Here is a 27,834-nt window from a genome sequence, read left to right on the forward strand (position 1 = left end):
GACGCTTCGCTCGAGGACGGTAGCGCTGCAGGAAACATTAAAAGGGTCTCAATTCGATTGCCGTCGGTCTGCCCTTTGGCGGACAATCATGGTATGAGTCATGCATGCAAGCAGCCAGCGTCGACGACAGAGTTACAAACTCCCTCCGGTGCAGTTATGGAATTGTTTCCTCTCGATGCTCGAGTCGTTGTTTGATCGTTAGAAAACAAAATATACGCATTCCGATAGCTTACGTGCTGTGTCTCCCCGTTTGTTGTGCCGTACATTTCGTTAACTCCAGCAGAACTTTCCACTTCCATGTCGTTACTGGCTGGCTGGCAACATTTACCCTTTGTTTCCCGACTCTCGGCTCGAACGGGGTATGTCATCACGTAAGGGTTTCAATGCCATCAGCCGCTTGTCGTCAGCCCTTTTTTCCTCTCGGCGGAAGTTCTTTTCCCTTTCGCTCGCATCTCGAGCCGCACTTTCCCATCGACTGGGGAATCTCACGCCCGAACGCCTCGGTGGAAATGTGCTGGAAATTGGCAGACGATTCGCTCCATCTGAGTGGTGGAGCCTTTCGGAAGGAATAGGCCAGACTGAAGGCATGATACATGATGTCGTTTATCGAAACCATTGAATCGAACTCCTGCTCTCTAGCTTCCAGCATTGGCGGTATGGCTTTCATGAAAGGATTGCTGAGGCAAACTTTAGTTGAAGGTAGGCACGTCGAGAAAGTTCCACCGAGACATGCATATTTGTGACGGAAGATTTACGCAAACTGGAAGTTTCCATTCCCTTCATTATTCAACGATTTATTGACGGGTGACTAAACCCGACACGACGTCCTGAGGGAATGTCTAGGAGAAGTTGTTGATTTTCAAATTATGCATAAAAGTATCGGAAATGCTTTAAAACATACGTGCAAGTATAAACTATTAAGGTATGGATCTGATGATTTGAATCATCACTCGAAGTAATTGTGACAACATAGTTAATAATCGTTAAACGAACAAGAATTATTTATTCCCCAGAAAAAAACTATTGCAAAAAAATCGAAAAGAAAAGGTTTGATTTGGGAAAACTGAAAAACCCAAAACAAATCAGCTGCTTCCGAAACCGTTTGCTCCTTGCGAGCTGACTTGCTGGCTTCATTTCCGTTCAGGGTCCCTCGTGGTCGTTCCGACGCCTCGATTCTATCACCTGGCGCTTTTGAATTGAAAGTCGTTAGCTAGAGTACCTCCCCTAGGTTTGTGGGAAAAACCCCTCTACAAGCAGAGGACGATGGAAGGAGAGGGTGAAAAATAATAGATGAAGAAAAATATGCCAACACATACCGGTTACCGAGATTAGCAACGAGATTTCACCAAACCCCTAACCTATATTCGGAAGAACAAGAACGCAGACATATTCTCGTATGAAGAGAAAAACCTTCATGCAACCATTTGCTGGCGACGAGTGAAAAGCGGACGGCCGTCCCCCTATGCTTAATTAAATCGCGGCAGTTTTTCCATATAATGAACGTAAACGGGAAGGGACCCTGAATCGTTCGTTTGTTCATTCGTTGCTTGTGCAAGGACCTCTGCGTCGACACGCTTCAAATCAGTACCGAACGATCACGATCAGATGCAAGCGCACACAAACACAAACACATCCTAACGAGCGCACATACAGTCGCCTGCAAATTCCACGCTAAGGATATGCTGCAGCCAACCTTCGAACGTCCTTTCCCCCTTCCTTTTTCCTTCGCTAACATTGTCCCGGTATTGCCCCTGCCCTTGTCGAGAATCACTTCTCCAGGGCGAAACGGACGAAACATCTGCTCCGACACTCCGAACTATCCGCGCCCCGAGAACCGTTACGACACGCCGGGGGAAAAAGGGACGTTTTTCGGTAGCGTCACAATTTTTCCAAAGTCCATCGCTACGAACACGCAATGCAAGCGTTCGGAGATCCCGGAGGACGCGCGGAGTTGGTTGCAGTGTTGCTACTGTTGTTGCAGGCGACGGTTGTAAAATGTCCTCTCGTGGTTTCCACGAAACCAAAAAGTGTTTAAAAGAGTGCCTTGAAAGTTTCTCTTCATTAGAGCCGTGCGCTCGTGCGGAGTTTTAAATTGTAATTCAAAAGGTACGCCATTTAACTTAAATGAATTTTCACAGTGTGAGGTGTTAGTTCCGAGAAAAGCAAGATAAACTTTCGTACAGTGTTGCTGTAAGTTACATAATTAATTTTAATACATCTCCAAACGGGACCGCATTATAATTCAATTCCAGCGCTAACGAAAGCTCGCTCCGTTTAATCCTTGCTGATTTATGGAAAGCTAAAATCACTATCAAAATGCGCGAGAAAAAGGATCTCATTTGCAGCGAAGTACGAATGGCAGAAGGAAAGCAAGTAAACCGACCACAAGTTACTTTACAAACGCTTCCCCGGGGGTTCTCTCGGGTTTGTAACTTGCGACGCGAGGATACAAATGCAACTAACATTTGACCGATCGTGGAATTTATTGGATAAATACTAAAAACCATCCGCCCGGTTTGTGTTCGGCACCGTGCCTCGTTCGTGGTTGGCGGCGTTGTGCCGGATAAATTATTCCTAAGACCGAAACGGCACTGTGCAGACCGGCATCGGTTTGTTGGCCATGAGGTGCGATTACGAATTTACATTCCACTAAAGTCGATGCGGAGCCGAGGATTCAGTCTTGCGCGTTTTGGAAGGAAGGATTTCGCGAAGTGGAAGACAAACAGCATCATCTGCTTCCATGTTTCCAAGTCCGGAAAGGATGGTTGAGAGGGAAGCAGTTAAACTTACTCCACTGATGAAGCGTAGGTTCGGTTACAAGAAATCGTTCTCCACGAACGAACGGAACGTCTTACGTTGGTCGGTAGATGGCGAGGGCGAGTGCAATTAAATTAATTTCATCCGATACCGAAGCTTCCCGAGAATGAGTTTACTCTGGAAATCTTGCGAAACTGCAATGTGCATTTAGTTGCGATTGTAAATAAACCTCCCTTGGTTGGTTGTGGTCGATGTTGCAGATGGCATTTTAATGCGTCTTAACGTTTGTTCAATCAGGAACTTATAATCGATCGCAGGAGGCTGCAATAAGGTTTATCTAAATCATTGGGATTTATCCGCAACGCACCGGTTTGCGAAGTGGTTTTCATATTGCTCTTATTGTACACAGAATTTTCTCCCTTTAGGCAAAAGGAACGTGAAAGCAACGTTAACTTTCATTAACCATCTTTCTTGTCCATTCTTGTTTCGTTCGCAGATGTCACGCTCAAACTTTCAGCGCTCGCAAAGCAAAGTTTGGTTCGGTAACGAGCCCGACGGTGGAGGTGGTTCCTTCGGTGGCATTATTGGTGGCGCATTTGCTGGCTTTCGACCGTACGGGGCGGCGACAGGATCGTACCAATACCACCACCATGGGTTCGGTGGTGCGCCACTGCTTTCCTCGCGGACGGGCTACCCTTCCTTTCACGATCTCGAAGAGGAGGACGAGCTGATCGAGGAGGAGCAGCAACAGGAGGAGAAGCAGAAGAAACAGCAGCCGGCCCGGAACAACGACTGGGCCGAAGCGAACCGACAGGGAAGTCCAGCTAGTCACAAAAGTCAGGTTAGTGGCCGTCGTCGAGCGATGGAGAAAGTTTTTCCCTACCGAGACTAACATGTGTTCTCGTTTTTTTTTCTTCGCTTGCAGGACTCTGGGTTTTCGGACACCGAAACCTCACCGAATGCGGTCGGTGGCCACTCGAAGGGCAACGTCAGTAGTAATTTAAGTATCAACGAAAGTCAAAATGCGTCCGGGGAGAAGCTTACACCAAAGAGAAGCGTCGACGAGGAGCTGCTGTTTCAGAGGTCACCTTCGTTGAACAGTGGCGCGCCGACACCTCCGACCGTCATCCGGCGACCACTCCCCAAGCAGGAGACAGTGAACGCACCCCAGCAGACGGCGACCGGACGCCGGTTATCGTTCACCGAACCAACGAGCCTAACGTCGTCCATTGATTCGCAGGGGACGAAAGGAGAGTCTAGTCATCGGGATGGCGAGGGAAGTGTCCGGAGTGGTGGAAGTACATCGCTGAAGCGTGGCCGTGTCATCACGAAAAATAGCCGCGTGAAGCGGAACCTCAACGAACAGCTGAGCCACTCGAGCGAGGAGATGATCTCATTGGACGGAAGCGAACTGTCGGAGATGCTGAACCAAACGAATTGTTCGCCGGGACCGCAGGTTTCACTGGATGGAAGCTGTACCTCGGTCCCTGGGACACCGAAAGGGATCTTAAAGTCGATGGCAGGAACAAGTGGGTCCGATGCGAATAATAACCTCCATCAGAATGAAGCATTTAAAAGGGAAGGACGAGAACTTCCGACGTATGCCCAGCTCTATCCAGCTGGAACTTCAACACCGATCAAGCATCAGTCGAAGCTATACCGATCGCTCCCCCTTTCTCCATCACATCGAACAGCTAGCCCTCGAGAACTGCAACACATTAAACCCGCCAGTAGTCCTTCCGGATCAACAACGACCGTGGTGGAAAACTTCTACGACGAACTGGATCATCTAAGGGACTCCACTACGGCCAGTGAGCATGGCTTCAGCTACACCATCTACGACAATCCCTTACTAAACGGTCACACACCGGCCGTGCAGAGTTGGCTCGATGGGCTGAGGTTCGCGTGTCAAAGCGAGGTTATGTCGATCCTGCAGACAAAGTCTATCGCGGCGGAAGCGGGACGAACGACACGGATGACTTCGGCCGTTGCGGTGAAGATCATTCGCCACCTCCAGACGAAGGTGACCACGTTGCAGGGAGCGTTCGAGCGGGTGGAAAAACTCTTCGCCGCCATCAAACGTTATCAGTCCCAACAGGACAACGACGAGGATGACGAGGAGGATGAGAAGGAGATCTATCAGAAGGTGGCCCCGTTCGTGCACGGGCTGGCAAGCGATATCTACGAGTTTGTGCTGAAACAGAAGGGAAACGATTACTTCGGGCGCGAGCAGGTTGAGAAGGACGACCGACGGAAGTTCCTCGAGAACGCACAGTCGCTCGTGGACATGACGTCGGACTTGAGGGCAGCCGCAGCGAATGCGGAAGACTTCGATTACCGCTCGGTGGAGGAGGAGGTTCAGATCGTGAAGCGGTACTTCCTCATCACCGTGCGGTTGATCTTCAAGAACCTCGTGAAGGTGATCGTGGACACCGTCGAGACGGCCAAGTGTGATTTGATCCTGCGCTCGAACCTGAGCTACGTGGCGATGCTCTCGAACCTGGACTACAACGGGTTGGCCTCGTTGAACGATGCGTTCATCGCGAACTACACCGTCCGGGCGTTGCTGCTCGTGTGCGTCGAGTCGAAGTTTTCCTCCATTCGAGCGCTCGCGTTACGAGCCTTGGCCACCGTCTGCTCGACGACGGAAACGATCCGGCAGCTCGAACGTGCCGACGGGTTGGAAGTCCTCCGGGACATTCTGGTGGTCGATCAGAAGCAGCAGACAAATGGTGGAATCAATGAGCGGACGGAACCGGAACTGAGGGAAACCGTTTCGGTGTTGACGCAAATTACGGCACCCTGGCATGGGGAGGACCACCGGCTGGAGGGTTTGAAGCAGCACGTACACTCCATCGTTGAGGCGATAACCGGTAAGGAAGCTGATTATGTTGCGTACGAAGAACCTCGATTCGATTCCACTATGTTATTATTGAGGAGGAAGAATCCCTCTCCAAAGATTCCGTAGTTCTTTCGTGGTCAAACATATTGGATCTTTTTCTGGAGAAAGGATATCAAAGAGAAGCTCGATTTCTTGGAAGAAAGAATCAATCTCTCTGCTATGGGAATTCCTATCGAATCCCTACTGGAGACTTCTGCCTTTCGTGCAATCATGTGCGGAATAGCTTCATTGACCTTTTCAAGGCCATTTCGTAGTGCTTATTTGACGCTAGTTTTCGAGGAAATGTGGCTGCTCGTTTCGAATGCTGCATATTTTCCGGGAAAAAAGAAACCGTGTTAGGCGCGTTAGCCTCATCCGGGCATGGCCTTGGTGGAATGCGTGGAATCAGAGACGAATCCTGATGGCTAGTTTGGCGAAATGGGTGGGATAAATAAATTCATTCTTCATGCGGCATCGCGAGCAATTTATGTAATAAGTTTCATAAATTCTCATCTTAAAATTCCAGTTCCCCCATTCCATCGCTTCTTATATGGCTTTCCATAGGGCTTTGGGGAAGGACGTTGGATTGCTGGAAGAAAAGTAATTGGATGGTACGATGATGGCAAAGATGATGCTTCCTTACACTCTCTTTCACACGCACTCACTTACATAACTTTAACGACCAATGATCCGCATTCTGCAGTTTATACGCGTCGTGCTGATCCAGCTTTTGAGCGCACGAAAATTACACTTCAGCGCCAGGATAAGGCTGTAAATTCTTAATTAGAGGAATTAACGGTTGTTGCCGGCTTAAAAGGAGCAAAAGAAACGGTCCATTTTACGACTTTCCCTTAGGCGTCTTCGGACACGCGCGAACTTGGTCAACAGAGTGTAGTTACGAAGCCCTTTCTCCCTCATTCCATACGTACGTAGATGTATTAATTTCAATTTTATTTCAATTTAATCTTTCGTTTCATTTCTTCTGCGCCGTGGCCTTGCGTCCTTTCCTCCGGTGGAATCATCATTATAAAATTCTGCAGAGATCATCGAGCGGACGACCTGCTGTCAAACGCTGCTCCTGTGCTCGGCCTGCCTGAACAACATGACGCGCATCGAACCGACGGCGGTCTACTCGCTGATGGCGCAGGATACGGTTGCCAAGCTGAAGACGGCCACCGAACAGCGTGGTCCCGGCACGTCCATCTTTCTCTACGTAAGTGTGCAACGTTAATCGCGCGGGTGGGAAACAGGCGAAAAAAATGGAAGCATTGGAAAGTGTCCATCCCGGTCCGGGTGTAATAAATGCCTTCGACGTTGCCCCGGAACGATGGATGTGTGTCCGCATGATTGGATGTCCTCCCCACCCTAATGGGGGTTTTTCCTCCTCTGTTTAGGAGCTGGTTTGAAACGCGGTTCTTTTTTCCTTGCTTGGACATGATGTGACTAAATAGAGATGAACGGTCGGTCAACTTTTCTCCACTCGGACAATGTGCTGCTCCACATGCAACGATGCGTCACGGATGATGATGCACTCGGTTGATTGTGACTGCACTGCGGAACCGAAGCCTCCGTTGTGGTGGAGGCACAATAAAGAGATACAGGAAGCCCAACCTAAACCTTGACGGGTTTTCCCCCTGGGGGTTGATTGATGTAATCAATTGAAGATGGTGCAGTTTTATGTTGAAGGGTTTTTTTTTGTTGTTGTCCTCCACCACCGGCACCAGATACTATCAGTCAATGCTAGTTTGTTTCGATGGTGCGATGAAAAATGGTCTTCCCACCATTGGCCGATGGGTGGTGGGAGTGAATTGATCGATTGCCTCGCCACCGTATGGACCATTCTGATCCCGGAACCGTGTGCGTTTTCCTTTTTCGCCTCATCCCCCTGATTGTTGAGTCGTCGATGAATTCATGCCTTGACGTGGAAGGATATATTGGCGTGAATTGATTCGTGTTTGATGGGAGGACATTAATCCGATCTGCAGGGCCAACCAACAAATTGGTTTGGCTCCCGGGGAACCGTTTTGGGGAAAAAAAGTTTTCAGAACCATGCCGCCTACGCTTTATTCCGGTACTAAAACGATTGCTTTCTATTTTCGTGCCCACAGGAACAATTCACCTCGATGCTGTACAACATGTCGGCCAACTGGAAGTGCCACCATCATCTCGCCAGCCGGCCGCTGGTCGCCTTCCTGGTGGCGCTCTTCAGCCAGAAGTTCTACGAGAAGCTCGCGAGCCGCACCGAGTCCGAGGCGCAGCGGAAAACGATCAAGAACATCCTGCACGTGCTGTCGCGGCTGATGAGCGGCGGCTGTCTGGTGGCCAGCTCGCCCGCCACGCTCGAGCTGCTCGAGACGACGCTGGTGCCGGTGTTCGCCCGGATCGAGCGCACGCTGGACGGTACCAGCGAACACTATCGCGACATCTCGTCCATCAATCGGTGGTTCAATGAAAGTGTCACCTCGCGCCACGGTTCGTCGCCCACGGTAGTGGTTCCGGTTGGCGAGCTGGCGAAGGACAACCGACAGCCGGTCGCTCCCCACATTACCCGGCTCACGGTGCGGCGCGATCCGGTGAACGGGGCGGTCATTACGCTGGATAAGAACCGGCACGAAAGTTACGTCTAACAGCAACGCCGGGCCAGAATCCTTTCTTCCAAATCCATGCGGCCCATGGGAAGGTGTCTGACAGACGACCAGAACCGGATTGAATTATTATCTTGCAAGCCCCCGAAATGAACAAGTTACGTGACGACGACCGTAGACGACGTCCAAAGGGCTTCGGAATCGTACGGGACAGTGAAACCGACGGGAAGAATCCCATGTGCCATAAGGTTCGTCGTTCGAACGCACGTACCGACGAACTAACGAACGAACGAACGGAACAATAGGGGAAAGTTTACGTGGCATGCCATGTATCCTTAGAGCGTTTGAGAAGGGAAAGGTACTGTGAAGACATACGACGGAGGAACCAATTCGTAGCCATAGAAATCAAGATCTGTTCATCTTTCGCAGGACACTTTCGTCCTAGAAGGCTTTGGAAAGAAGATTTGTGAGAATAGGATGTGCGTGTATTGTGTTGACGCACATGGTGTATGTATGTATGCTCTTGCGTTAGTCACCAGAGGATCTAATATATTCGTAGCTTATGGTTGTAATTTATTTCCAAAAAGAAGCTGTTGTACGTGAAAAGGGCACATGTTTATTGTAATATAAATGCGAACTGAATAGAAAAGGAAAATCGAATGACAAAATTGAACACTAATGAGGTTGCGTTGTTGTCATGAAGTGAAGTATGAAAGAAAAACTGAAACAAGATTATTATTGTAGACTTTTTTTTTTTGTTGGGTATGACCTTTCCAGAAACGAGCCACACAATGTTTCCTCCATTAATGCAAATAGGATTTCGTTTCTCATTTCCATATTTTGACGTTGATTTGCATATCATATCAATCGAGCGATATTTGATCATGGCATTGATTATGGGGGGGTTTGATTTTATCATGAAATCAAATATCATCTATATGGCAATTGATGTTTATTTTGATTTGCAAAAATTGTGTGCACACGAACCGGTGACAAAGGGAAGTTCCAAAGTCCCGTGAGGTTATTCCGTTTGAAATAGATCCATCCCAATTGGGCTCTGATTATTAATGTGTAAACGAACGAACTGGTCGACGATTTTCCTTTCAACAAGATAGCGGAAAATACTTTCACATATGTCCTGGTACTAAATAATAGAACAGAAGAATATGTTTTAGTTGGTTTCATTGGTTCGTTACTTTTATACAGATGATCTGCGACTTCGTATGCGGAAAAGCTTTTCATCACACTGGAATGGCCACCTTGGAGACTTCGTAACGGATATTTTAATGGAGAAAAGCGTGCGCGCATTGAAGGGGAAAGTTAATTCATAAATCAAATACTTTGCCGGTCGAAAAGTGCATCGGACGTTAATAGAAAAACTTCTCCTGAAAAGGTTTCTTTTGCTTTTGCGGATGCCCGGAGAAAAGTTGGAATTAAAAATGTTATAATTCATAGAGCAGTGGAACGAGAATAGTGTTTGTGTAAGCCATCATTTATTTTCAAAAGCTAGGAACAACTGTACGTTTTTCAATTACATGGGAAATTTTGTCGAGGTAACATATCGAATGGAAAATAGCAATGCTTCTTTCTCACAGGAAATTCATGTGTATGCATTTGATTTATTTCTGTGGGTTGATCGTATTGTTCAATTCCAGGCTTGCAGAAAAGAGGCTTTCGTCCTTTTCACCTTTCTCAGAAGAAACCCCGAACGTAAAATCCCACTTTTCCGAGGGACCGATTTTCATTTACGCTAGCGTAAAAGTAGTAACAAAGTGAAAGCCACCGTTGCAGCAAGTGGCTTTTCGTGTAATGGGCAATGAAATGAACAAACTTTCCTATTAAAACCCTCCCCCGCAACTACCTCCACTTTGTTGAGCGTTTGTGTGAAGGCGTTTTTTTTATCGGCGTCCGGTGGAAAAAGGGAAACCCACTATGCAGGGTTCGCAGGAATTGAGGTGAGTAATTGAGAGATTAAGAACACTCTGGGACAGCTTCCAACTCCGGTTTTCCAGTTTACCACCCCACTACCCATTGACACGGGGGCGTGGGAGTACAGGTGTAGATAGTAGGAAAAGTTTCCAAAGTGGAAAATATTGTGGCGTGGAGCAGAAAACGAAAACAGAATTCATTTAAAACTAGCGTCAACCTTTCCGCTGAGCGGTTGTTGCCTCACTGGGAGACATTTGGTAATGCAGACCTATCGTGCAGAAATGTTTATCAATCCGAAGTAATTGAAGTTCATTTATCCATATTGAACAAGGATGATTGGAGTAAAATAGTTAAAAATTGTTTCAAATTTTGATGCAAGATGAAATAACATGATAAATTGAGTTATTGCTGTGACTGGAAGTTTCTTTATTGATCACTTAGAAGCTGGAAACAACAGGGGTAAAATGGTCTTCTTCGAAAAGTTTTTGAACAGCTCCAAGTTTCTTTCAAGAAGTTCATAGAACAAATACTACCCGAACAGTTTAATTACTGTAATAAATTTATTGATCTTTTTCATTGGCTGACCTTTCTTCCTTGCTTTACTTGCTCTCCGTTTCCCGCAGTCTCGGCAACCTTTTCCAGTCTTTTCCCCGCGAGGACCTCACTCTTGTGTCGCTTTGTGGTAGGAATTTCAAAATAAATCTAGCCATTCCATTAATACTAGCGTCCGTCGATTCGTCCCACAATATTTAGCTCTTTTTTGTTCTCGTTACTGTCCTAAAGGTTCATTCCACACTTTTTTCGATCCTTTTTCGGTTAACAAGACGTAGGAAAATATTCAAATACTGTGCTGGCCCTTCCAATGTTCTAGTAAACGCACGAGGTCATATAAACCGGACGCACCTATCTCTACTAACCGATCGAGAGTCGAGTAATGGTATTTGAAAAATATATCTTTATATAATCTCATCTTACACGCTTAGCTATTAGTTAGTTTATCATTCAACAATCTCTTTGGCTTGTCCAAAACTCTGCCGCTAGTAGTTTCTCATGACAGTGGATCTATATTTTCTTGTTTCTTTCTCTCTCTCTATAGTTAAGTACGTATAACGTGAACTAATTCAATCGATTCTATTTGCATCTTCTTTTTAAAATGTTTCTGTAAATAAACGATTCTATTTTTCTTCTCGAACATTTCCCCGCTTTCGCGACCTCTTCGTAATCAGAGTTTGGTATTTAAAACTATAATTGATTCCATGTGAGTTTAGATGTTTAAAACGCTGTTCAAATCCGTTATGTAATCCTTATTTAACTCAAACTGCAATACTTCTGGTGGCATAATTCGATTCCAATATATTTTCTCTACCCCTCTTAACTTCACGTTGAATTCTTATCCCTGGTTGTTTCCCAACACGTGTATTTCCTCTTATTTTATCACAGTATCGTTTTAATGTTTACTTTCAAGTGAAGATTGTTTTAAATTCGAATTCTTGTTGCAATTAAAAAAAAAGGGTTGTTTTGTAAAACACTAAACGCATGCCTTAGAACTCTTTTCCGAAACTTAACGATTGTTACTTGATTGTGTATGGATTTGGTTATATTTCTTCTTGAGCTAAACTAAATTTGCTACTCGTTGATATTGGTTACATTCGGTGCGAAAGTTTATTGTTTGATTCGATGATTCGTTTGGATTACAGTAAGCAATCTCTCTGTGGTACTTGAACCCTTTAACTCTCTTTATGATACACCGTACATTCCCCTTCATGTGATGTGAATTATCGAAAGTCGTACGGCCTTCGATTGTGCGCTTTGGTAAACAAGAAAATAAACTCGCAATGTGGTGGAAAAAAGGGGAAAAATTCTTGCTGACAGTAAAACCAAAGTGCGTGTCGGAAGCACAACAATACTCTCCGGTTCCGGGAATGTGCGACAGCTGACGACAGTGCCAATAAAGCTCCCAATTAGGCCACATTAGCCGCAGCTTCGAAAGGGTGATTGCTTTCCATCAGCGCCAAACGACATGCGCTAATGGCGATTCCGAAGCGGAACACGATCACCCAACTGCAGTCTAGGTAAAGTGGACCGAATCGAATCGATAAGAAGTTTTCCGTTCCCTCCCTCCCACTTTCCGGGGGGGATCCAGGAAGTAGTTTATCGAAGTTATGCGTTCGAAGTTGGTGGGAAACTTCCGCTCATCCAAGCCCGAGCCTCACGTTCGCAAGGAACCGTGTAAGTGCTGTGGAAAAGAAAATAAAAGTCCCCGCGGGGAATGCGGATGTGAAGTTGTTCTTTGCCGTTTTTTGGCAGAAGAAAGCAAAAAGAAACTAAATTGATGCGATCGGACTAATTAAGCCGAAGCTTGGCCCACGAGCACGATCCGGGCTTTGGGCTAAAACTTTTGCATTAAAATGAAGATGCTTTCCCGAATGAAGATGAGGAAAACCGGGGCCCACACCGAGGGCCCTGTGTGTAGGTGTGTGTGTTCGTGTGCAGTTTGTTTTATGCTGCTGACCCGTGAAAGTTGGGCTGAATAATAAAAAATGGAACCTATGCACGCACGATTCGCTTTCGGTAGGAGTTTTCCTCGATGAAACAAAAAGTATTATCCTCTTCTTATGGTCTCTAGTCTGTGCGCGTGTTTGCGTGTGTATCTATTAGTGAAGTTGTTTTTTTCCAGTTTGTTTTTCGTTGTACGCATCATTTAGCACCAAAACGTTGAACAACCAAATACTGTTTTCCCCTCCACGTACTGCTTTTCCTTCAGTCCGGCGGACGATAGCCGGAGGTCTCGATGACGCTGACCGTGAGGGGCGGCATGGTGGCGGTGGCGGTGGACAGCGTGGTGGCCGGCTCGTTCCCATCGTCCTCGTCGTCGTCATCGATGTCGCTCGTGTGCCGGAAAAGCGGCAGATCGGTGCGTCGGAAAAGCGGCGGTCGGCGAAGGTGCGGCACGCGGGAACGGGGCACGGGGCAGGAGCAGCAACCGAGTGCGGTACTAATGGTGGCCCCTCCGGCGCCGGCGCCCCCCGCCACACCACCCGCAGTCGATCAGGTCGTGGCATCATTGGGGAAATCCTACATGGGTCGAATCGGTCGGTAAGGAATGGTTCTGAAAAAGGTGATCGTTTTGCCATTCGCCGGTGCATCGCGCATACATGATGGTGGTGGTGTGGAACACCCACACACACACACACGCGAACCCCATTTGTATTCAAGGGGGTCGAAACGGAATACACACAGAGCGGAAGGCAGCGGGCGGGCAGGCGGTTTATCGGCAGCATATAACGCAACATACGCCGAACAACGATAAACGCAACGAGAGCAACGAGAGAAAAGGGAAAATGGTAGGAAAAGAAGAGGAAAAACAAGAACAAGAGAAAAGAAAAAAAGAAACGCAACGATCATTGCAAATTTTGTCTGCTCGAAATTTGGTCACCAACACGGCGAAACGGCGACTAGCTACGGGCGCGACAACACAACAACACAAGACAACAACGGCATCCATATTTATGCGCTACGCTTCGCGGCCAATGGTTTTCACGCTTTTCCACGTGAGCTAGATGATTGTATCTATTACCAGGAGGAGATTGGAATGGGAGGAAAAAGGACCAAAAGCTACCAATTTCCATGAGTATGATTACTGTTGAAATTAAACTTTTCCAACGTTATGATGAAATGTAGTAAAAATTTGCAAAATGATTACCCCGGTTTGTTAGGAACATGTAAGTGCCAGGAGTAAAAGAATGAAGTAAAGAGGATAACAAGTACTGTTTTACTTACAATAATTTGGTTGAAGAAAATTAAAAAGTGGATATAAAAGTGTATAATGAAAATCTGTTTGAAGTTTCCAAATCAATACAATTGAATTTGAAAAAAGTAAGTATAGGAATTTATTAATTTGACAAATTCTAAAAAATTTACTGCTAATTATCGGTAGTGGTACTTTTTGTATTCTATTTTATGGTTTGAAAGTAATATTATAAAGAAACATTGTTTGCACACTCCAAAGTTAAGGTTTCACGATCAAAATCTGTTAAATATTATTTGGGAAATATTTGTACGGTTCTCAAATATAATTTGAGGTTAGAATTTCGGAGGAAAGGGTTTGAAGGAATTATGATGAGATGAAACGACATCTAGTGACAAAAAAGCATGCTCGCAAAAACCCGGAACTCACATTCACCTTCAACCCGTCCTCCCGGAGCGTGGCTTCCTCCGGCCGGACTCCGAACCGGCTCCCTGACCACAACCCTGACTACCGTCCCCTCTCGAAGGGGCCAAGCCTGCAGTCTTCGATTTCGCTCACCTCCGTGAGCTCACAGCATCCGCTCGTCGACGCCATCGTCGAGGGAGCGGGTCGTCGGCGAGGGGCAGTGCGTCGCCAGGGAGACGGTCGGTTTGTCCGCCGCGGCCCAGCAGAGCATGGCGTGCCGGAGCAGGGCCATGACGGAGCGCGGTCGCTGCGCAGGGCGGTCGTCGTCGCAGGTCGCAGGCGGCGTGGAAAAAAGTCGGAAAAGAAGCAACACATGCAGAGAAAAACACATGGAGCGAAAAGCGCTAATAGGAACGTTGGCCAAACATACACATACACACACGGAAGCGAAACAAGCGACTCGCGCGAGGTGGTGGGGAGGGTGGGGGTGGGGAGGGGGCTACTTACGTGCAGCGGGATGCGCTGGTTGAGGGACTTGTTCTTGTTCTTCTTGAAGGAGCAAAGGAGCAGCTCGCGCATGCCCTTCCGGAAGTTGCGGCTCAGGAAGGCGTACAGGAGCGGGTTCACGCCGGAGTTGAAGTACGTCACCAGGAAGGTTAGTGGCGTGAAGAGCGCATTAAAATTGGAGTCCCCTTTGTAGTCGGTGGACCTGAGAAGAAGGAAGACGAAAAACATGACCGAGTCCGTAAGAGCTCAATCAAATTGGAGAAAGTAAACAAAGCTCCACCAACATTGGAGGATAAGAAAACAAAGCGAAGTTCCAATGAGCAGGAAAAGTAAGTTGAGTGCTTTCAAGATCTTTATGCTCGCCATTAACTCACAAATAGAAAAGCACATTAAACCACTCTCCAAGTATCAGATCGTCATGAAAAACTAATTTATTACCGCTGGGAAAGTGTGTGCTTGTGGTTTAGTGCGTGTTCTTGGGGAAATTTTTCCACCACTAAGCCACCACGCGAGGTCTGACACTAAGTACTAAGCAATTGACAACAAGCGGTCCATATTTATCGAGCATTTTGAAGCCACTTTACTCACACATATATGTGTGTGTTTGTGAATGTTTTCGTTTAGAAAAGCTCTCGGTGATTAATATGCAAATAACTTTCGCGCACCATGCCCTTTCCCCGGGGGAAAACCCGCCTTCCGCAACTAATTGGAGGAATGTAAAGGGTGGGAAATTCTATGCGCTATGTTGCAATTGAGCGCATAAATTAGTGAATGCGCCCGAGCCGCAATGTTGGGCGGGTTTTAATTTAATCCTCATTATACCAAGCGAATAGATTGAAGTGATTTTTCAATTGAATTTCCCTCCCCCGATTTGAGGTTGGGCGAAGGGGGGTTTGTTATCATCCTATTATTGTTCGTGCCAGCTCGCTCACTCGCACCGGGAGTTGGTGACAGAAGGCCACTTAGTAACCACTAGGCCGGCTGCCGGTTTATGGCGAACGATTTAGATCGTTATCCTTCCCGGTCACTCCCGGTCCGCGGATGGAGCCGGGCCTGGGCCGGGCGTCGGCCCACCGGGTGGAGTGGGCCATAAAAATGAAATATGGATTCACTTTTGCGAGCAGCCATTAAGCCGTCACGCCGAGACGCCACTCACCAGTACTGCCACATCTTCCGCGCGTGGAACGGCAGGTTGCAGAGGGCGAACGTCAGCACGACCACCATCAGCATGCGGATGACGCCCCGCCGCGCCCGGAGCACGTTGTTGGACGAATGGGACACCTGCGTCAGCTGCGTTCCGTGCCGCTGGTGGAAGCTGTTCTGGGCCGGCCAGGTCGTCACCACCACCTTGTCCGATTCCACCGACACCTGTGTGAGAGGAGAGAGGGGAAGAAGAAGAAATGAAAATTCGCTCAGTTTCCCTGTCGGGAATGGGAAAGTTCTTTTTCTTATCTCACGTGGCACTGTCAGGCTGCTAAAACAATCGTAACGATTCCACACACGATTTTCCTATAACAAAGATAGGTCACCTAAACCTGGCATGATTTATGGAACGGGACTTTTGGAAGTGGAACTTTAACTTTAGCGTTAAAGTTTTAAATTCTAGTTTAGAGAATAAAAATATATCACTTGAAATTTAAATATGAAAAGTTTCCAGGCCATAGTTTGGAGACCCCTGCTCTAGATGAATAGAATAATAATCTGAATCCGTTCTTTAGACATAGTAAAAACAACGGATAAAAAGTATATTCCAGTACTCAGAACTCAAATAACAAACGTTCTTCAAGTGCATTACAGAGGATAGGAATCAGAACGACATAAAACATAGTCCACAAAGTAAAGAAATATTAAAATAAATAGTCGGAAAACAGCATACAGGGTTTTTTGCGAAAAAATTCAAGTTCCTCGCAAACTTTCTCCGATAAATTGGAGAACCTACGAAGGTTCCCTAAATGAATAGAAAAAAAATCTAAATCCTTTCGTTAGACATAGTAATAACAACAGATAAATAGTATATTCAAGCTCTCAGAACTCAAATAACAAAAGTTTTTCAAGCGCATTACAGAGCATAGGACTCACAACGACACAAAACATAGTCAACAAAGTAAAGAAATATGTAAACGAATTGCCGGAAAAGAGCATAAAGGTTTTTTTGTGAAAAAAATCAAGCAGTTCACGTTCCTCGCAAAACTTTCTCCGATAAATTGGAGAACCTACGAAGGTTCCCGAAGGGGTTTACGGTGGCCATCCCAGACACGTACCTGGCTCTCGGTGACTGCGGCATTCCGCTTGTCATATTTACTGCTCGGCTTCCGGTGGAAGTTGCTCGAGTAGCTCGACGAGGTCGTATTTTGCAGCGCGATGTGCCTTTCGAGACCTCGCGAGCTTTTCCACAGTGCGATCGCTATCCGGCTGTACAGGACCTTTTGGGGGGAGATGAAAAAACACACATGAAAACACCCGTTCCCGGAAATGGAAGCACGCCCGGGGAAAAGCCCACCGTCATGACCAGCAGCGGCAGCAGGTACAGCAACGCAAAGTTGATGATGTCGAACAGCTCCGAGTTGAACGCCTTCCGGTTGACGATGCAAATCGTCTCGAGCTGGTCGTCGCCGAGGTTGTTCGTGATGGTGCGCACGAAGATGAACTTCGGGATGGAGTAGACCGCGGACGTGATCCAAACGGCGACGATTACGAGCTGCAGAAGGGGGTTGAGAAGGAAAATGATTCTCGGGAACGTCGTAGGGGATGTCGTTGCCTCATGTGTCCAACAGCGAAAAGATTAGATTGCATTAGAATTTCAATAAAGCAGACATTTTGAAAGATTACTCCACAATGAACCGACGTAATGTGGATTGAAGTTTGTAAATCGTTAGTTCCAACCTCGTGAACATTGGATGTAAAAGGCAACAGCTTGTGTTGAGCCACCTTGGGGTTTATCTTTGTCATTGGCCCAGTGGAAACTCGTGTCATCAAACACATTCAACACTGATGCCGTAAAGTGTAGTAAAAATAAAAATAAACCAAGGAGAAAACGTGTTGCATTCGGAGGGAAAAGTAAGGAATCCTTCCTTCAAACACCACCAAGGCGAAACTTGCATCTTCGTGCCGGGCACAAATGCACCTACAAAAGGGAGCAACTAAGCTGATTACACTCCCCCCCTCCCCCTCCCAGTAACACACAAAGCCTTAGCGACCCTGCAGCGGGTGGAACATGCAAAAGCTCGCTGTGTTTGTGCCCGAGATTAGGCTCCGAATGGGAGCCAATGTGGATGCATTGGTGCATGCAACGGTACCAGTGTTTGGCTGGAAAAGACTGGGTTGGAGTTGTTTGCTTCGCCGCTTATCGATCTCGCCCGAAGACGTCGTCAAACGTCGCCGGGGAGGCCAATTGTGTGGTTGCGAGCGAACAAAGGCGCTCCGGTTCGAGGATCCCTACCCGACCGAAGGGGGGCCTAAAGGGTCACGTCCTTGGACGGAGGAGGGGGAGGCTTATCGATTGATTCGAGTCTGAATTGTGAGCAGCGATATACGGAACATTGGTTCCGTATCGGAATTGAACCTGACAAGAGTGGCTTGAGTGGCTGTTGAAAGGTAATTAATAGACTGAAGCCTTCCGGTGGGATTAAATCGGGTTTATCGAGATGTTTTGGTGGTTTATTTGTGGTTTATAATGCAATCTTGTTTAGTTTTTCAAGCAATCATTTGATTTACCTATTTATTTTGAGTATAGTTTAATTTTTTAAATAAAGTAATCATTTTTAACCAAAGACAATTAACAGACAGGTCGGGTCAAAGCTGTTTTTTGCTCCGCCATTGTTGTGACAGTTGGTTAAAAAAGTGTTTTCAAAAATTTCCAGCTTACTTGTGGGAGATCTCCGCCAAAATCTTCGCGAAATAGGTAGTTGGTAATTCTAGATCACAGTATCCATGGTCTTGTGGATAGAAACTGCTCTTCTGTGTGAAATCATGTGATATAGATCCTTTTGCTCGCTGTGATTGCCGAAATTAGGTGTGTTGGTCTGCCTTATACCCAGTCTTCCTCCAGAACATATTTTGAACGCCTCAACTCTTTGTTCTGTTGATGAAACATACCAAATTTGCAGTTTTACCCCACTTTCTTCGCTGTTCGTGAGAAGTAAACAACATTTCAACCAACTGTCAAAATTTTCCCCACGGTTTTCGGCTCGTTACATGGTATGCTGCGACCTGTCTTTTGATTGATCTTGTTTTTAATATCCTTTTTAGTTATTGCAGACAGTTGCACAAAATAAACAAGATAAAAGATTTAGGAAAAGAGAGAAGTAAATGCAATCATCACGATCATTCCGATTCTCGTGAAATAAATGCAACTTCCATCATGTTGATTCAAGAATGTATCGATAACCTTTTACACGGAAACCAACACCGACATTGACTTATTTCCGGTCGGTTCGGAAACTTGTAACGCATCTTCCAGCTTGGCACACTAGCAAAACATCGATTTCCCATTTCCGGGAAGACAGTTCCCCGCCGGTTTGCCGATATCTTGATTAATGTTGGACACCGACGCTCCAAACGTCTCTAACGTGGGTTGGGAGAGGGTGATCAATACTGCTCTCTTTTACTTTTCGATCAGCTTTCACCCGAATCGTGACACATGTCTTCCCTTCTGGGGCCGGGTTTGAGTAATGAACCGGTCTGCCGGAAGTATGCACCGGGGCTTTTTTTTTCCTTCCTTTCGTGGACTTACCCTTAGGCGGCGCGACGTCAGGATCTGCTTGCACGTGATCGGGTGGATGATGGCGAAGTACCGCTCCATGCAGATGACGACCAGGATGAATATCGAGGCCGTGTAGCTGAGCGAGTGCACGAATTGATACATCTTGCAGAGGAAGTCCCCAAACACCCAGCTGGGGAAGAAGAAAGGGTGGGAAGGAAGAGAGAGAGAGAGAAAGACACAGATAAGACGATGTCACTGACGTGCCGTCAATCGAGCTGAAACGAAGGCGAAACTCGCAAAGGATCGGAAGGAAGATGCTGACACATGACACATATTCCCGAGACCGGGAGTGGAGGTTTTCATATCATCATCATGATGTAACATCATCAGCACGCTCATCTTCAAACCGACTGGCACATTCCACATCTCGTTGCATGGTCGGTCATTGGGTGTAAAATTGAAATGGCGACGAAGTTGTGTGTGCCTCTGTTGTCTGCCTTATGTCTTCCAGCACCGACCACCAATAATGCTCGCTTATTTATGTAATTCCCCACACCCGGGGGGTGGAGAAGAATTTTATCACCTGACTACGAACACGCCGTTTGTGTTCAAACGAAGGTCGGGGTAGGTTTTTGCGCCCTGCGATTGTTTACAAGTTGGAGCATACTTCCGGCCGGACTGTGTTTACGCAGGCCGGCGTCTACGTTTGCCTTCGCTCCAAAGCGCTCCTTTACGAGCGATATTACGGCGAGAAAATTCATTGAGGGAAAGGAAATGAAAAAAAACCCACCCAGTGCCCGTTGGCAAACAAACAAAGTTAAAGGGAAAAGAAAATATACGCCTTTCCCCGTGGTGGGTGGAAAAACCATTTGCACCAAAGCCAAGGGCGATTTATTGATTGTGTGAAGTTTGAAACTCGAAGTCTGCTTCTTTTCCAACAAATCATATTTTGCCAATCTTGAAGGTAAACAGAAACAAACGAAAATGAATTGATTTACGCTTATCGACACTTTAAGTTCAAAGAAATTTGTGAACAAATTAAACATAGATAATGTTTTACTATGTATACTCAAACCGTATAGCGATTTTCTAATCCTTCTTAATTGCTTTCAAAAATCGAAGCTACACTAAATGCATGTAAAAACAAAGATAGACCCTCATTATGACAACGTTTCAACGGTAGATATGATTTATTTGATAAAGAAAAGAAATAAAAGCAAATCATTCCAGGTGAAACAATACACAAAACCGCGAAGCATGACTATAGCATGACTGCCACGTATCACAATGTTTATGTTACGGTTTTGCATATCACCTTCATCGGAATTTCCACCCTTTCCCCCCTTTTTCCGGGAAGAACAAAACGACTCACGACACGCCACAATCCCACCGTGAAACGAAAACCATAATGAAACGCTAAGCAGAGAACTGTATTATTTAGAAAGCGTATGAAAACAACCGCCACTACGCGTTACTCAAGAACGTTGGACTCATTTCCTTTCGCCCACCGACGACGCTTGTCACCGTTGTGCGCGATTTTCCCGGGCTAGAGAAACTGTATGGTGGAGACTGTGTTATCTTTACCTTTCCACACACTGCTATCTCTTTTTCCATGCTGGAGGGGCTACCGAAAACAACCTTATCAGGCCCACACTCCGAGTGGTGTCTTTGTGGCGTCATTATTTTCTACCGTGCGTTGCTGCAAAGTTTATTTTTCCGAGCGTGGAAACAGCGCGCAATTCGTGACATATGATGAAGTCCCTGGGGGAGGGAAGGCATTAAGGTTTTGGACTAAGATCTTCCTGGGATTTTTGGGAAGCTGGGAGGAACGGTTCGAGTAGGAAAGGATCGTAGAAGAGATCGTATTGTGGCGTAGTTTGAAGCACGTGCACTCGTATGAAGAGTGCCACTTCTCCACCATCTTCCCCACTTTGGGAAACAGTTGTGCCGGAAATTGGATACCGTCAATCTGGCGCTGCCGTAGCGTATTTCGCCTGACTTTAATTATGTTCGCTAATTAGATAGTAGGATTATGTTTTCCAGTAAAACGATCGCCCGAGCAGAAGGACTTGACTGTTGTATGTTGCTTGAAGCATTTGATGTGGCGTTTAAATCCCACTTCTGCAGGTCGACGGCTTCCGGAAGTTTTGGGAATCTGCAGCACGAGGCACACAACACGTGCCATAATTAATAACTTTTCCGACCTTGGCGTCTTTCGCCCCCCTCTTTCGATTCCTTCGCAATCACGAGCGTCATTAAGCATTAATAATTGAAGTAATTGTAACTTCTGCCCCGAAAGCCAGCCATCCTTGCCCCCCGAGTACGTCTCGCTTCGAAAGGAAAACCCGAGCGAAACTGACGCACCTTTCGAGAGCTTTCCCGTCGAAGTCGGGAAAATCTCTTCACATTCCGCTGCCAGCGATTTCGGTGACTGTTTTCCTCCGAAGTGGCCGCACGGGAAACGTAATTATTCCGCTACACCCTCGTCGCCAGAGTCGTCACGATTTGATTTTATTTCCACTCCATAAAACATTATCGATCGACTAAGGTTTCGACGAGACGTGCGAATTGGCGCCGTTTGTTCGTCCTCCGTGGCTTTCGTGGGGGAGCGAGGCAAGCGAGGCGGAAAATCAATTATTTCACCAAATTAAATGTCATCGGTGGAGTTCGGCGACAGCTGAAATCCCGACAAACTGCTGGCTGGGAATGAAATGTAATCTTATGGTGGATTTATTTCTGCGATATCAGCTTTCGGTGCCTTACGGAAAAGTTTACCCACATATAAATGATGCTTTAATAATTTTGCTTACGTATGGAAATATTTTTTGGATCAACCTGAAAACATCAAGAAGGCCGGGGAGGTGTTGTAGACCACTTACCTTTCTATCAGGTAAATTGTCAAATTTTGCATCACACAAAACACCCCGACGCAGAGGTCCGCCACGGCGAGGTTGGCGAGGAAGAAGTTGGTGATCGAGCGCAGCCTCCTGGAGAGCGTCACGACCAGGATGACGAGCAGGTTCCCTGAAAGAGTAACCAGAGGCACAGGGGAATGTTAGGCCGGGGGGGTTCATGAGATGGATCAACTGCTCGGGACAGACGTCCAGGAAAGGACGGCGCTTTGGGAAGCGGATGAAATTCGATGGAAATCCGCGTCGACTGGATCTGACACCTTATCGAAAATTCCGTTTTCAAGCGGAAGGACTGAACCTGAAAGGGAGGAACTGTCGCTGGGGCCTGAAAAGGGTTTAACGGGATGTTTCACGAGCCCGGGAAGAGTTGACTTCTAGCTTAAGAAAAGGAAAGTTTTCCCAGACCCAAAATCGGAGCACGCATGGAAGGAGCGAGATTGTTATTAGTTGGATTATTCTTTCCTCCTTGTTGCACATCGATGGACATTTTCACAAAGAAAGTCCCACCAGCAGCTCAACCTATCGGTCGATCGGTTCAGGTCATCAATGGTGCAACAAACCGAATAGAAAGGAAAGTTACCCACACTGAAATCCAAACAGAACGTTGGTTGGATGCTTTCGAACTCCCTTATCAGACCATCGTACACGTGTTAACATGTGCTAAGACATTGGAAAGGATGCCCCTATCACCTGGAAGAAACATCAAACACCACCGTATAACCCTCATATTTCTTCGCTAATGAAAAGTTTCCAGCTTAATCTGATCGCCAGAAAGAAAGTAAACCCTCGTCATTCGTCATTTATTGACAACAAAGTGTGGCTTTCGATTCGATGCAGAGAAATGATGGTCACTTTTGATTTGAATGAAGTTGTGATACATTTCACTTTCCTCTAAAACAATTGAACTAAAATCATTCGTTTGAAAGCTTCGTTTGTAACACAAATGAGAAAGTGGTAAATAGCCATCCGTTATCAGAAAACCGCTTGCTGGTGGTGTGTTTTTATTTTGAAACCGATAATAACAAAACCGTGGCCCAAGCTGGAGGTGATTGATAGGTTAATGAATTATAAACACACATGCTTGCAGGGGAGGGAAAACAAATCCGAATGAAACCTGCCCATAAAGCGCGTAAAGTGTAATTTAATTTAACCGCTCACATCTTCTTCAACACGCAAATAGTTCCGACTCGTTCCGGCTCGGTCGGGGTTTGGAAATAAAACAAACATCCATAAATCATGGCTCGCTTCAGTGGTGAGCTGTAATTGTTTTACCATACGCACAGAGAGAGAGATAGAGAGAGGTCGCGGGTTTTCCCTCCATTCGCATTCGCATTCCGGGAAGCGTTAAGTAGGGAGTAGGGATCCTTCCATAAATCATATCCGGCCAACATATTTGGCCACCGTGAAATGGCTGTTTATTCAAAGTTCATCGAACTGGGCGCGAGGACGCTGAGTGGCGTGGCACGGATTCATTTCCGTACCTATGCAATTTGCCTGTGTGTGTGTGGTAGGACATAATTGGCCTCGGGCTTAATGGAGGCCGCAATCGGCTAACCATAAATCAGCCTATCATCTCGCGGTCACCCGGTCGATAATGGCCACGCATTTTCCCGGGTCATTTTCCGACCACAATGAAGTGCTCATATCTTATACATAGCGCGAGCCATCCGTTGGCAAATCAATCGCTCATCAAAGTGTGCGTTGGCCGATCCGATGTTTGTCTTTGGGAAAACTTCAATGGGAAAAGTTTTTTCCGAGCAGCGAAACTCTATCGGTTATTTTCAATAAGGAATTTCTTGCGAACGAGACCTCAATCATACCTCGTGCGGGCTTTCCGGGTAATCGTGATTGCGCCGCGTTTCGATGGAAACGCATTTCGAGGCGATTGAATTTCCTTTCTTCGCGCCACTCGTGGAGGGAAATGAACTGAAGCATGACATAAATATGGCAATTGACGAGCCACACTTCGAGGAAGGGAAAAAGTTTACATGGAAAACACACAGACACACACACACAAAACCCGAAACCAAATCTCAAGCGATCGAGAAACAAAAACTAATAAATAATTCAGGCGGCAAGTTTTTCTTATTGATTAGTGTGGAAACGATTCCCTTCAATGCCAACGGTGTTTGGTGCGATTTGTGTTGTGTCCGCGTGCTTGGGCCGGCTTCGGCGGACGGCCATACATCAAAAAAGTACCGCCTCGATTGGTTTTCTGGGCTGGAGGGAAGAAAAATGGCTTCCGGTTTGCTGGTAAATTGGATTTATTCTCCCAAACATCGATCGAAGTTTGATAAGGATAATTGGATAGCGAAAGTCGTGAGGTAAATAAACAATGTGTACTGGATGAAGGAAGGAGAGTGGAAAAGTTTCTTAAGCGCCCGGGAGCAACGAGGGATCACATTCCAGAAAGATATTTGCTGTACTGTTCAGGTTCGTAATGGAGCTCTCGACAAGTTTGAACACATCCACTGATAAGTTGACAGAAAAGGCACTTATCTAGTGCATCTTTTGTTGATTTGTAGAATTAGGCTTTCAATTATGTTCATCTAGGCTAGTTTTAAGTTTTTCATCTTATTTCAGATAGTTTTTAGAAGAGTCTTTCTATTTTATTTTGTTCTGAAGATTTAAAGTTCTTCTAAGTCTTGAGTGGTCTGAAATGAAATCAAAAAACTTATATTTAATTAAACAAGCTTTTGTTGGCTTCACTTACCGAAAAAGCAACAGCAGAACACTAGCGAGTAGAGCGTGATGAAAATGACCCTCACGTCGGTCCGATCGAAGATGAACTCCTTGTGCACGAAGTTCGGAAACGGAAGCGTCGAGTTGGCGGACGTCGCTGGCCCGGCTCCCCCGAGCCCAAACTCCAGCGATCCGTTCACCCCCAACAGGGTGGTGGTGGTGAGCAGCGGGACGCCCGATCCGTTCACGAGTCCGAGCGAAACGTTGGCGGTGGACAGATTTCCCGGCGCAAACGATATGGCGGAAGCATTTTCCGCACCGTGGGTGGCATTTCCCGACAGCAGCAGCCCACCACCCCCCACCGAGGAGCCCAGCTCACCGAGCAGGAGCTGCCCGCTGGAGCTGAGGAAATTCATCACCGAGAGCGTCCCCTGGGTGGCGCTGGCCGATCCGTTCACCGGAAAAGTCCCGTTGGGAAAGTCTATCATTTCGTAATTCGCGTCGTGACTTTTTTTTTGTCTCGGCGCGCTTTTTTTTTGTGTGTGCTTTTCTGCTGGTAAGGAACACTTTTCCACTTCACACCACACCGTGCCGGTGGAAAACGGTGATTGACGATGGGCTGAACGGCTGCATTTCCTCGCCACCGGGTGGGAAAAGACCACCGGCACGTTGCACGACCTGGCTTCACTGGTCTGGTAACCACTTGTTTGCGTTTTCCTGCTAATGGAGGGTTTTAATCAGCCCCACACACACACCGTTTATGAAGCCAAGCTGAGTAATTGAGTGAAATGATTTTCCATTCCAGCAAAACGCAGCTGTCATAATGGCAGCCGTCGGGTTTTTATAGGCGGTTCCCCTTCCTGATGGTTGTCCTCCAAACACTGGATTACCGGTAATTGAATGGATTATCTGTAGAGAGAAAGGGAGAAGAAGAAGAAGGGAAATAGAGAAAACGGAAATGAGCGAGAAAGAAGTCTAGTGAAACCACCCTGCTGTAAGCTTTTCGGGTGGAAAATATTAAAGCATTCGCGCCACTCGTCGATGGAGGCGCCTGGTTGTTCTCGAAAAGAAAGCGAAACAAAAAGACACACACGTGGGAAACTTCACCAACGACGATGACGATAACGATGATAACGAACGCCCGGGGTAGGGTAATGAAAATTTAATTTCATTATTTCACTTCCTCCCATGACGACGGCCCATGCGGTGTGTTGTTTTTCACCAGCAGCGAAATGAAAACGAATCGATGGATTCCTTCCACTGGGGGGCAGGGAAAAAGGGAAAAGGAGGAAATGTTTTCATACGCACATGCAGTGGGTCAGTGGAACGCGAATGGAGGGGAGAGAGACGGAGTAACAATGTCAGCCATGTGCGGCCAATCGGAATGTTTGTGAAAGTTTGTTTTCTTTTCTTCCCCGTACATTTATTTCCCGGATGTTGAACGTTCCGGGAAAGGAAATGAGGCTCCTGTGGGAGGAGCAGGAGCGGGGGCGATATATCATTTTGGGGAAAATAAACGATATGGAAGAAGGGAGCAACATAAACTTCAGCTCGAAATTTTTCATATGCCCTTCAATATTTCATGGTGTGCATAAATGTGTTGAAAAAACGCGTATGTTTTTCTGACACGTTAAAAACATACATCTTTGACTGATATGTTTCTCATCGTAATAATTTAATGATCGAAATACTTGATTCATATCTTTACAAATTCTTTTATGTGTGCTCCATCTTGATAGTTGAGAATCGTAAACATCACAATGGAAAAAGTGTGTCACATCCGCTGAAGGGCTGAACTTTTCCATCCCAGTTTTATGTGGAGGGTCGATACTGCTAGCGTTATTTTTATTGCTGTCTATTTCCTGTTTGGGGCCTCGTGCTATTTTTTTTCTTTTGCCCCATACACCAGCCTATAAAACATAATACCATTGCTTCCGTTCGAAATGTTGGACGAAGTTCGCCTCAATTCGGCTCACTAGGCAGGCATAATAATTTACTCGCTGTTCCGTACGACACTGTTTTCTTATGGCTTACTTTTCCGCCCCGCGGGACGGAGAGAATGGAAATACGAGAATGATTTATATTTAGGCGTGTAGAGAACTCGTCTTCGGCTGGTTTTGATACGTGAAGGAGCTACAAGGTTATTGCGTTGGAAAAGGAGGCGGAGATAGTATGCCGTTGCTCCATCTTCACAACTCCAGCGTCTTCCAAGAGTATGTGCTCATGGTTGGTGGTTTTCCTTCCGGACGATCCTTTTCTTACCACATAACTCATCGTCCCGCTTGGCATTCGACCCACGATGCTCTCGAGCATCAGAGCAACGATCCAGCGGGCTACGATGACATCACCACCGCAAGACGTCTTCGCCCTTTGGATAATGATTTGTGACAGGTTTTTCGCATGGGAAGAAGCTTTTTGCGACGTTTGGCCTCAACGAGTTCCATGGCCTCTTGGTAGTTTTCGTTGGCGATTCACCCATGCGGTTAAGGGTTACCAGCGTACGTGGTTTTCCTTCGCATTTTCCACCCCAAAAAGTGGATGGTAGATCACGGGATGAAGCGGGAATGAATTACCCTGATCTCATCTTCACGTCACGATCCATTCCGAGAGACACTAACTGGAAGATTACAACCATCAAGGAGATGTACCACGACAAGGGACATATTCTTGGGTAGAAACCCGAAAAGAACATGAATTGTTGAGGCTGTAAATGTAAGGCTAAATAA

The 27,834-nt window shown here is 46.5% G+C and overlaps 2 protein-coding genes across 2 annotated transcripts; one reads left to right on the forward strand and one right to left on the reverse strand.

Annotated features, from left to right (window-relative positions):
• The first annotated feature begins 3,253 nt into the window (after positions 1–3,253).
• LOC131263542 (uncharacterized) lies at positions 3,254–8,891 on the forward strand. The gene is made up of 6 exons (XM_058265753.1): positions 3,254–3,598; positions 3,683–3,993; positions 4,048–4,196; positions 4,260–5,630; positions 6,679–6,851; positions 7,747–8,891. Exons 1-6 carry the CDS (start codon positions 3,254–3,256, stop codon positions 8,263–8,265), a joined length of 2,868 nt encoding a protein of 955 aa, XP_058121736.1. The 3' UTR covers positions 8,266–8,891.
• Positions 8,892–14,468: 5,577 nt separating this feature from the next.
• On the reverse strand, positions 14,469–25,596 carry LOC131267586 (trissin receptor). The gene is made up of 8 exons (XM_058270495.1): positions 25,140–25,596; positions 22,394–22,538; positions 19,545–19,704; positions 17,313–17,510; positions 17,074–17,235; positions 15,969–16,180; positions 14,813–15,014; positions 14,469–14,612 (listed from the first exon to the last, which is right to left on the reverse strand). Exons 1-8 carry the CDS (start codon positions 25,594–25,596, stop codon positions 14,469–14,471), a joined length of 1,680 nt encoding a protein of 559 aa, XP_058126478.1.
• Between the last annotated feature and the right edge of the window lie 2,238 nt (positions 25,597–27,834).

This window comes from Anopheles coustani, chromosome 2 (genome assembly GCF_943734705.1).
Source record: "Anopheles coustani chromosome 2, idAnoCousDA_361_x.2, whole genome shotgun sequence".
NCBI lineage: Eukaryota > Metazoa > Arthropoda > Insecta > Diptera > Culicidae > Anopheles > Anopheles coustani.